Below are 12,381 nucleotides of genomic sequence, written 5' to 3'. Positions count from 1 at the left end.
CATATGGCAACAGATAGTTTTGACTTCATCATCAGACTTCATATCCTTTGACAATTTCTCAACTGGGGAATGACTTGGATTCTTATAAATTTGATTTAGTTCCCTATATATTTTAGAAATGAGGCCTTTATCAGCAATGATGGCTGTAAAAATTATCTCCCAGTTTTCTGCCTCTCTTCTAATTTTGGCTGCATTGCTTCTGTTTGTACAAAACCTTTTTAATTTAATGTAATCAAAGTCTTCTATCTTTCATTTCATAATATTCTGTATCTCTTGTTTGAACATAAATTGTTTTCCTCTCCATAGATCTGAAAGGTAAATTAGTGCTTACTCTCCTAATTTATCTATGGTATCACCCTTTATGTCTAAATCTTGAACCTATTTTGACCTTAATTTTGTATAAGGTGTAGCATGTTGGTCTGAACCTAGTTTCTACCATACTATGTTCCAGTTTTCCCAGCAGTTTTTGTCAAATACTGAGTTCCTATCCCAGAATCTGGAGTCTTTGGGTTTACCAAACAGTAGATTACTTTAGTCATTCACTGTTATGTCTCCTGTGCCTACCTAACCTATTCCATTGATCCACCACTCTATTTCTTAGCCAGTACCAAATAGTTTTGATGACTGCCAATTTATAGTATAGCTTCAAATTTGGTATGGCTAGCCCACCTTCCTGTGCATTTTAAAAAAATTAGTTCCCTTGATATTCTTGACTTTTTGTTTTTCAGATGAATTTTGTTATTATTTTTTCTAACTCTATAAAATAATTTTTAGGTAGTCTGATGGGTATGGTGCTGAATAGGTAAATTTTTTTTTTGAGGGAAGATGTATTCCTTTTATTTTTTTCAATGCAACAAACATTTATTTTATTTTTTCCAGTTACATGTAAGGGTAGTTTTCAACATTCATTTTCATAAGATTTAGAGTTCCAAATTTTTCTCCCTCCCTCCCCTTCCTCCCCTCTCCACACGACAGCAACCAATCTGATATAGGTTATATATGTACAATCCATAAGTGCTCTTTTTATCAGTTCTTTCTATGGGAGTGGACAGTATGCTTCATCATTTGGATTGTCTTGGATCATTGCATTGCTGAGAGTAGTTAAGTCATTCACAACTGCTCATCAAACAATACTGTTGTCACTATGCACAATGTCCTTCAAGTTCTACTCACTTCACTATACATCAATTCATATGAGTATTTCCAGGTTTTTCTGGGATCATCCTGTTTGTCATTTCCTATAGCACAATACCATTCCACTATAATCATATACCACAGCTTCTTCAGTCATTCCTCAATTGATGGACATTCTCTTGATTCCCAATTCTTAGCCACCACAAAGAGTTACTATAAATATTTTCTTGTACAACTTTCCCCCTTTTCTCTTTTTCACAATTACTATTGTTAACTGTTTCCTTCCATCCTATTCACTTCCCCATGATATTTCCTCTATTATCTCTCTTCTTTCACCCTATCCCTCTTCAAAAGGGATTTGCTTCTGTCTGCTGTCTGTCCTCTCCCTCAATCTTCCCTCCCTTCTTTTGCCCCTCTCTCTTTTATCCCCTTCCCCTCCTATTTTCCTGCAGGGTTAGATAGATCACTCCACCCAATTGAGTGTATATGTTATTACCTCCTTGAGCCAATTCTAATGAGATTGAGATCTTTGAGCCAATTCTGATGAGTGTTAGGCTCATTTACTGCCCTGCTCCTCCCCCATCTCTTCCCCTACTCCATAAGACCTTTCCTGTTTCTTTCATGTGGGATTTTATCCAATGCTAACTCTGCCCTTCCCCCTCTTCCAGTGCATTCCTCTCACCCCTCAGTTTTACCCTACATATGTCATTATGGAGTAGCTAGGTAACACAGTGGACAAAGAATCCACCCCAGACCCAGGGGGACCCCAGTCAAAACCCAGCCTTAGACACAAGACAGTCACCCACTGTACAACCCCAAGTATGTCCCCCAACTCCAATTTTTTATGGTTCTCTAGGGTCTTGTATTTGAAAGTCAAATTTTCATTCAGTTCAGGTCTTTTCATCACAAATACCTGAAAGTTCTCTTTTTCATTAAAGTCCCATTTTTTCCTCTGAAAGATTCTAAACAGTTTTGCTGGATATGTGATTCTTGGTTGTAATCCCAATTCCTTTGCCCTATGGAATATCATATTCCATGCCCTCTGGTCCTTTAATATAGAAGCTACTAGATCTTGTGCTATCCTGACTGGGGCTCCACAGTACTTGAATTCTTTCTTTTTGGCAGCTTGCAATATTTTCTCCTTGACCTGGGAACTCTGGAATTTGGCTATGATATTCCTGAGAGTTTTCCTTTTGGGATCTCTTTCAGTAGGTGATTGGTGGATTCTTTCAATTTCTATTTTACCTTCTACTTCTAGAACATCAGGGCAATTTTCCCTGACAATTTCTTGGAAGATGATGTCTAAGCTCTTTCCTTCATCACAGTTTTCAGGTAGAACAATAATTTTCAAAGTATCTCTCCTCAACCTATTTTCCAGATCAGCAGTTTTTCTAAGATATTTCACATTGCCTTCTATTTTTTTTTATTCCTTTGGATTTGCTTTATTGTGTCTTGGTTTCTTATAAGGTCACTAGCTTCCATTTGTTCAATCCTAATTCTTAGGCAATTATTTTCATCAGAGAGCTTTTCCATTTGGCTTTTCAAGCTGTTGATATTTTTGTCATGTCTTTCCTGTATCACTGTCATTTTTCTCTCCATTTTTTCCTCTACCTCTCTAACTTTATCTTCAAAGTCCTTTTTGAGCACCTCTGTGGCCTGAGACCAATTCATATTTTTCTTGGAAGCTTTAGATATAGAGGCCCTGACATTGTCATCCTCCTCTGAGTGTGCACCTCGATCTTCCTTGTCATTAAAGAAACTTTCTATGGTCCTCATCTTTCTCTGTCTGCCTATCTTGCCTTTCTTTTACTTGACTTTTAGCTCCTTAAAGTGGGGCACTGTTTTTAGGCTGCAGTATCCCAAGCTTCAGGAGGTCCCAGGTGGTATGATTTAAGGAGAAGGAGGTTTTTCACTCGCTTGGCCTGTTCCCTGGTCTGTAGATGACCCCAGACCAACTTGCTAATCAACCAGCTTTGTGTGTTGTGGTTGTCAGCTCCAACAAGCCTGTGCCCCTTCCCCACCTGGGCCACTGCTACTCAAGCCTACCTCCTGGTTCCCAGCAGGGGTGAAAAACCCAAGTTCTGCCTCAGTACCAGCATAGACCCCTGTAGTCTCCCCCCTGCCAAGGGCTCAGCCCTCTCATCAGACTGTAAGCTTAGTTCCAGACAACACTGGTGCTGTAGCTGATTCAGAGGCTCTGGGCATCTCTTTCTCTGGCGAGGCCTTCCTGGGACTGGATCTGTGTCAGGGTGACTGTGGGGTTGGGTTCAACTCCTGTATCAGCAAAACAGCTCTCTCCTTCTGACCTTCCAAGCCATCCTTGGTTGGAAAATGATTTCAGCACATTCTTCTGTGGATGTTGCTGCTCCAGGAATTGTCCTATGGCATTATTTGGATGTTTTCTGGAGTGATTATGTCATGAGTTCAAGAACTCACTTGGTAAATTAATTTAGGTAGAATTGTCATTTTTATTATATTGCTTATCCATGAGCAATTGATATTTTTCCAGTTACATAGATCTGATTTTATTTGTATGAAAAGTGTTTTGTAATTGTGTTCATAGAGTTCCTGGGTTTGTCTTGGCACGTAGACTCCCAAGTATTTTACATTGTCTACTATTACTTTAAATGGAATTTCTCTTTCTATCTCTTGCTGCTGAACTTTGTTGGTCATGTATAGAGATGCTGATAATTTATGTGGGTTTATTTTTATATACTGCAACTTTGCTAAAGTTGTTAATTGTTTCAAGCAGTTTTTTAGTTGATTCTCTAGGATTCTCTAAGTATACCATCATATCATCTGCAGAGAGTGATAGTTTTGTTTCCTCCTTGCCTATTCTAATTCCTTTAATTCCTTTATATAGAAAATTTCTGAGACTACAAGCTTCCCTGCAGAAGAAGAAAACCTACTGAAAAGGAAGACTCTTTGGTTGTTATCTCATGTGATCCTCCTAACAACCTTGGGAGGCAGGTATTCTCATCATCCCTGTGACAGGTGGTCACCCTATCTGTCCCCCTTGTGGGGAAAGCTAATTAGGACTATAGTTTAACAGTTTAGGTATTAAAAATTTATTAAAATATATTAAAGGTTAACACAGAACAAGTGTCTCTGAAAGGATAGGAAAACCCCTAACTACCTCAACCACTCCTGGTTCAGCTGCCAACCCCATGAGGTTCCAACCACCAACTCCCAAAACCAAATGACCAAACCAACTGCCTTACACACTGCTTTAAGCTGATTGGTTGAGGGTGATCACATGCTCACACAGCAGGGGGCCCCTGTAATATTAATAATTCTCTCACATACTCATTTTAGAGATAAGGAAACTGAGGTAAACCATCTACTGACTTGCCCAGGTAGCATGAGGCTACATTTGAACTCAGGTCTTTGTGACTCCAGGCCCAGTGTTCTATCCACTGTGACAGCTCCTCACTTTGAGTTGGTATGCATCACTTTCTAGCTAAGGAATTTTGTGTTCTAAAGTCTATGGGCCTTTCTTTGAAATCCAATATTATATCAATTTAAAAAAAAACATTGGGGGCAGCTAGTTGGCACAGTGGATAAAACACTGGCCCTGGATTCATGAGGACCTGAGTTCAAAGCCAGCCTCAGACACTTGACAGTGTGTGAACCTGGGCAAGTTATTTAACCCTCATTGCCGCCCTAAAACAAAAACAAAAAAGCACATTATCTTTATTTCCTAATTATCCCTCCCCAACAGAACTATCCTTTGTAACAAAGAAATATAATTAAACCAAAACAAATCAATACATAGACTAGCATTTAGTACAGTTCAGGGCATGCAGTAGGCATTTAATAAATGCTTGTGTTGAATGACTCACTATGTATAATAGCATATGTATCACTCTTCACTGGTCTACTGAGAGGAAGTACATGTTTTATCTACAGTTCTGTAGTCAAAACCATTCATTGCATTGGTCTGAATTGTGATATCTGTAAATGTTGTTTTCCTTTACCTTTTTATGGTTACATACATACATGTATATGTACATAAATGTTTAAATACATGTGTGTATTTATACATGCACATATGCATGCAGAGATATATGTGGTATATACCTGTGTGTACATGTATGTGTGCATATATGTGTATCCGTGCCTTTATCTATCTATTAGGTGGTTCATACACACACAGTACTTGGCCTGGAGTCAGAAAGGCATGAGTTCAAATCTGGCCTCAGAAACTCACTAGCAACCCTGGGCAAATCATTTAATCTTTATTTGCCTTGATATCCTCGATTGGAAAATGGGGGAAATAATAGCATCTACTTTGCAGAGCTGTTGTAAATATCAAATGAGGTAATATTTGTAAATTTCTTAACATAGTATCTGGCACATAGTAGGTGCTATATACATGCTTATTCTCTCTTAAATATGTATGTATATGTATGTATTCAGGTATTCATGTACATTTGTGCATGTTCTTTTAAATTCATATTTCACAACTTGATTCCCTTATTTACTTCATTTCCAGAGGTTTTCCTGCCACAAAGAGTTAATCTATGAACATATTATTATATAGGAAACTTTTGTTTCTTCCTATTATTAACCTCCTGGTATTAAGCTCAGTAATGGAACTACTGTGTCAAAATGGTATATATGGTATGATGACTTTTATCTAATAATTCTAAAATTCTTTTCAACTTTGACATTCTTTATCAGGAATCTCAGTGGAAATAATGATAAAAGCAGAAATGAAAATCTAGCATTAGCAGTTGTCAAAACACTTACTAATGTGGTAATCATTGAAACTATTTGGAAACTTAAAAAATAGAAAAGTTAACCAATTGAGCAGCCTACATAAGCAAAAGCCAGACAACCAGACATAGATGTCTAGTGATAGATGAGCCCAAGAACAGGAATTTCTGGGGCAAGGACTCCCTACTCAACCAGAAAGGTTGGAAAAACTGGAAAGAATTTTGGCAGAATGAGGTTTTAGAACATTATCTCTTACAGCCTATACTACCATCAGCTCCAAATGAGTATGTGATCTAAATCTAAAAGAGTCCTATCACTTTAAAAATGAGTAGAAGAGAATGAAAGGGACCTTTCCCAAATATGACTGAGCACTGAATTCTTAAACAAAAGAGACAGAAGGGATCATAACACGAGACAACTTTTATTACAAAAAAGCAAAACATTATTGCATAAACAAAAAACCAGTTCTGTCTAGTCCTAACATTTCACATTCCAATGTCCTTTCCCATTCTGACTTTCTATAATCTATGGTTTCTTATAACTCAGTAAGTCAATTCAGCAAACATTTAAGCACCTGAGTCCCTGGCCCAGACCACCATTCCCTGATGCATTCAACTCAAAATCACCTTACTTCTCATTTTCTAGACTTTTTTACCTCTTCGTCAGCAGCCTTGTGCTAATTCAAAACATTTAAACTAGGCATGAAAGGAAGTCTGGAGTAGTTATGAGACTTTGTTCATACCCTGTAGGGCTTGTATAAAATCATCAAGTTCCTTTGGAATCAGATGTTCCAGTGTCTTGTCAGAGTTAAGAGAGACACAGATGGATTCAGGAGGACCTGAGTTCAAATCCAGCCTCAGACACTTGACACTTACTTGCTGTGTGACCTTGGGCAAGTCACTTAACCCTCATTGACCTGCCAAAATAAATAAGTTTAAAAATTTTAAAAAAATAGAGAGACACAGAGACAGAGACACAGAGAGACAGAGAGAAGCAGAGAGACAGAGACAGAGACAGAGACAGAAAGAGAGTGCCATTCCAGTCATTCACAGGGGAAGTCAGGGGAGATGGAAGAGCAAAGAAAAGCCTCAGTTTGAGTCTACTCTAGGTCTTGGCTCCTTCCACCCACCTTGCTGGGTGAGAATCTTGTTGACTTCAAAAGGTTCAGAGGATTTAAAGTTTTCATGGTTGTCAGAGCAACATCCTTGGGCACATTGAGTAAAAAGGTGGCTTTAGGGCTTTACAAAGAGCCCAACAGAAAAGCTATACTATAGCTAAGGGGAACTTTGTGAGTAACCCATGATGGGGATAACCCATGATGGGGAGAAAAATACTTCTAGGGAAAAGAACAAATATTATTAAGTGCCCCCCCACACACATACACACTTTTTAAAATTTTTAATAAGTGCCCACTAGGTGCAAAGAACTTTACAAATATTACCTCATTAGATCCTCATAACAATCTTGTGAGGTAGAAGCTATCATTATCATCCCCATTTTACAGTTGGGGAAACTGAGGCAGGCAACAGTTAAGTGACTTACCTATTGTCACACAGATAAGAAGTGTAAACTCAGCTCTTCCTGGCTCCAGGCCTAGCACTCTATCCACCATGACACCTAGTTGCTCCTTCCAGGGCCTGAATATTACCCCTTTGCTACATGTGTTCCTTCAGCTTGAGCCCACATTCCCTGAACTCTATATACTCGTGGGAGGGTTTGTCACAGATTTGGTGGAGGAGAAACCGGAGAGAAATATGGTTTTGTATCAACTGTTCTTCCTTAGCACCACCCCTTTCTAAAAGCTAATTAAGCCTGGATAACTAGTTATTATCCATTCATAATCATGAAGGAAGTAAACCACTCCAGATTCACGGACTATGTAACATTAGAAAATACATTTCCAATTCCTCCAAACTAACCCTAGAACCCTGAAGGGAAATGAGTGAGGCAGAGGAGAACTTGGGAATAAGAACGCTAGGAAATAAGCATTGTCAGGCTGAAATGGAACTGGGAAGTAACTAGATCACTAGAAAGAAAATGTTCCAACCAGGTACTATCTTATCTGAATCATAGAAGCAGGAAGAAGACAGAAAAAGTCAATAATGGCATTGATGAGATAAAGCCTTGCTGTATATTCTGTGATTCTGGTAATTACTATGATCCTGTCATTTTGTAATTGCATATCTGTATTTAAAAAAGGGCAGAGAAGACAGCTGATGGAAGGTGCTTTCTGTTTATATTAAGATTTGCCAGGAGTTTGCTTAATTGTTAATTAAAGGCAGTTGATGTCACTCAAAGCATACTACGGAAAAGCCAAGAAGCCCACAGTAAATAAGCAATAAATAAATTAAGCCTCACTCAGGACTCAACACTGCCTCCTCCATCCCTGCCACTGAGACCCCGGTACAAGGAACAGGGGCAGCAAATAGGCAATTTTCTTCACAGTTTGTTGTGAGATTTAGCCACAAGCGTTGCCAACAGCAACAACAGAGAGTTAGAAATTTTGCTTGCTGAAAGACAGAGAACTGACTGTTTCTGATACACTGCTAAGTAACAGCATTGTGTACACTAAGTACAGATAGGTCTCACTCAGAGTTATTCTTCCCGGCTTCCCAGCAAGGGGCGAAAAAAGGAGGTGTGGGGAGAGAGAGAGAGAGAGAGAGAGAGAGAGAGAGAGAGAGAGAGAGAGAGAGAGAGAGAGAGAGAGAGAGAGAGAGAGAGAGAAGAGAAAGTAAGAGGAGGTGAAGAAAGGGCTGTGGAAGGGACTTCTCTTTTCCCTCTCTGACTGCCTCACTACCAGATCCCTATGCTGGTACCTTCTCTTCCTCTCCCTACCCCACTGCCCCCCCCCCCATGCTTTTCTGATCCTGTTGTCTTCTCCCATAGAACATAAGTTCCTTGAAGGCAGAGACCATCTTTCTCTTTGTTCATATATGCATCCCTAGCTTCTTAAAATAGTGTTGCTTTATTACCTTGCTTTGTCTCCCCAGATGGGCTAATTTTATTAGTGTATTGGCTTAGATGTGGATTAATGTGCCCCCAAAATACTCTGCCTGACATCCAGATGAACTATGGAATAGGAAAAGAAAATATTCATCCTTAAAGAAGATTTAAAAATAAAAATGTAAATAATATATAAAAATAAATACGACTCATTATATATCACATTATAATTCATACTTCTGTGATGCTGGTGAAATGCAGCCTCATAAATTGTAACTTTTCAAATTGCACTTGTATGATATGAGATTTATAAAATTGTTTGTAAAATGCAACTGCTTATTTTTCACTAGAATTTTAGATTTTCATAAATCTGAATATGAGCTTCTCTATTTGAAAATGAAAAGAAAATAGGAATATTTTCAAAAGAAATTCTATTTTTGGCAAAATATCTGTATAGGCCATTTAATCTTTTCTAATTAAAGAATCACTAAATCTTAAATTTATATAATATATTATATTATATATAAAAGTACACATATATATACTTTATCATAATAATATAAAATCCTATCTTAAATTCTCAAATTATGACTTTATTCATTAAAAAGCTACATTTTAAAAATAATAGCGTTAGGAAAGTTGCAACCACACATACAAAGATAATGATGCATTATTGGTATATAGTGTCCAAAGTACTTGAAAATACTCAGTTCATAATACAAGTCCACAAGCCATTATTAAGAATTGTGCTTCTGCACAAAATGTATACACACACGCAAATATACACACATAGGTATATATTCATACACATATATATGTTTATATGTGTATGTACCTATGTATATATCCACATGTGTATATATATATATATGTATATATACATATATGTTCACACAAATAGTTCTTTTTTTGGCAGGGTAATGAGGGTTAAGTGACTTGCCCAGGGTCACACAGCTAGTACATGTCAAGTGTCTGAGACTGGATTTGAACTCAGGTCCTCCTGAATCCAGGGCCAGTGCTTTATCCACTGAGCCACCTAGCAGCCCCCTATAAATACTTATTATTCAGTCATTTTCAGTTGTTTCCAACTCTCCATGACCCCATTGGGGATTTCTTGGCAAAGATCCTGGAGTGGTTTGCCATTTCCTTCTCCAGTTCATTTTACAGACTAAGAAACTGAGGCAAACAGGGTCAAGTGACTTGTCAAGTCACATACAAATAGCTCTTAAGAAAGAAATTTTGCAAAAACAGAAATGGTTCTTATCAAAAGAAAATAGAAGATTGTCTAAAGAAATATGGATGCTTAGGGAATCTCATCAACCAACTTAGATTTTTAAAAGACATGTAGAGTATGAAAATCAGAGCAAAAACAAAACAAAGACAAAAGAATTGAATAGCGCTAAGAATGTTAGGAGTGCTAAAGTCAGAAGGAGCTGAAGCTGACAGTAAAAAATAACATATTTTTAATACTTTTTGAGGGGGCATCTAGGTGGTACAGTGGATAGATCACCAGCCCTGGGTTCAGGAATTCAAGTCCAACCTCAGACACTTGACACTTACTAGCTGTGTGACCCTAGGCAAGTCACTTAACCCCAATTGCCTCACCAAAACAAACAAACAAACAAAAAGACTTTTTGAGTCCATGTTGGGGATAAGAAGCAGATAAAAGAAGGGACAATACTGTTACTCTGGATTGGGCTGGACGTTGACAACAGACACAATGATGAGGCAGTTATCCAACTCTTACTTTGATTTTATTTTCTCTACAAGGATCTTTGGAATGGAAAGAATAAAATAAAGGCTGGAAAGACAACTGATGAAATAGTAAGAGATGACCTAGTTGCCCTCATTAGTTCAAGCTGGCAGTCCCATTGGCACTGCCAGGATGACAGGGAGAACTCGTGGGTGTAATTGATGAGCCAGTCTCTCTGATGTTTGAAAGATCTTGGGGAACAGGGGATATAACTGTAGACTGGCCAATGTGCAGTGGCCACAGCACTGGAACAAGAGTCAGAAGACCTGGGGAATCCAATCCCGTCCCTGCCAACAACTCCCCCCATGTCACCATTCTGTCCTGTTATATGGGAGGAATGGACTTGGTGACCTCTTAGGTCTCTTCCAGCCTGGGAATCCTATGATCCTTCCCAAATGCACCTTCTCCAGGAAGCCTTCCACAAGTGAATCCACCCCACTTTCATGTCCCCTGAGTCCCAGTCCCAAAGCTCTTTGCAGCACACCTTGACGATCAAGGTGTAGGTTCTGACACTTAGAACTTGTCACTAGACTATCTCTAAGGTCCCTGAGAGTTCTGCCAACCTAGGGTAAGCTCCAGGGTGCCATGGGGATAAGGATCTTTACAGGCTTGCAGATCTCTGACAACTGCGGGCTGAAAGAAAACCACAAACCTAGCCAAGATAAACATATGCTCTCTCATACACAATTCCGGCTCTCTGGCATCTACTGATGAAACTCTTACAGAGTTGCTCCCCACCTCCCAGCCAAGCTGGTACCTAGAGTGGAGTTTCCAATGGCCAAATCACCTAGGACTCAGATGTCTGTGATTCTGTAATTAGCAGACCAGGGATTAGACTCCATGTTCAGTGCTCCTTATGGTGTCATGCACACAGTAGGTCTTCTTGATTGATAGATTGAACCAAAGAATAATTAAAGATCCAGTTCGTGCCCTCATGTTCTGCATTATATTCTATAAGAATTCAGAAAAGGCAGAGATTCTTGTAGATTCTTTCACCTTGGACAAATTCCATCTCTTCTCTGGACCTCTGTTTCCTTATCTGCAGAAGGACTTAGTTAGAATAGATGGCTTCTAAAATCCCTTCTAACTCTAGCATTCTATAGCTCTGTGATCCTTTGATCTTGCCTCTCAGTACCTACTGATATTTTACCTGACTGAAGCAGAGAGCAGACCCTTTCAGCTCTGCTGGTCAGTTTCCTCATCTGTAAAAGTACAGCCTTGAAGCTTGATGCTCTCCAGTCCCTCCTGATTCTAGCATCTTATCCTCAAAGATCATGTCTAGATCTAACACTACATATATATATATATATATATATATATATATATATATATATATATATATATATATATAATGTGCAGGAACTACTGTGCTAAGAGCAGTTCATTCTAAAGGTGTTTCCTGGTGCTGAGCAGGGGAAGGCAGGTGGGGTGGGGAGGGCAGGAAACAGAGTGAGTCCACTCTGAGGAGATGTTGGGAAGGAGCCCAAGATGCTTTTGTCAAATCACCTGGCAAACCGAATAAGGCCAGCCTGTACCAGAACAGCTCCCCTCCCGCTCTGGGCTGTTTCCCAGCCAGTGATGCCTGCAGCCTCATAAGTCATCTTGGCTTCGTAGAATACCATCGCAATGCAGACCACTTACCTTTGGAGCCTCCCCTGAGTCACTCGCTGCTCCTGGGAAGCTGCCAGCTGAAAGAGAGCCCAGGAGGGTAAGAAAATCAGACTCCTGCTTTTTGGCAGGTGAGTACTCAGGAGTCAGCTACCTCTACGGTGTGATGTGGCAGGCAATGGAAAAGATTCTTCCCCAGAAACCTCTGAAGAGTTTTTCTCATC

At 39.2% G+C, this 12,381-nt stretch overlaps 1 protein-coding gene across 1 annotated transcript in view; it reads right to left on the bottom strand.

Annotated features, from left to right (window-relative positions):
* LOC122745965 (maestro heat-like repeat family member 5) overlaps nucleotides 1–12,171 on the bottom strand; it is a 173,650-nt gene extending 161,479 nt beyond the window's left edge. The window contains 1 exon segment of the mRNA XM_043991432.1: nucleotides 12,085–12,171. Coding sequence (XP_043847367.1) covers nucleotides 12,085–12,171 — 87 coding nt within the window.
* Nucleotides 12,172–12,381: the final 210 nt, after the last annotated feature.

The sequence above is a fragment of the Dromiciops gliroides genome, chromosome 1, assembly GCF_019393635.1.
Source record: "Dromiciops gliroides isolate mDroGli1 chromosome 1, mDroGli1.pri, whole genome shotgun sequence".
NCBI lineage: Eukaryota > Metazoa > Chordata > Mammalia > Microbiotheria > Microbiotheriidae > Dromiciops > Dromiciops gliroides.
Note: the sequence above shows the minus strand (reverse complement) of the source record. Positions and strands in the feature narration are given on the sequence as shown.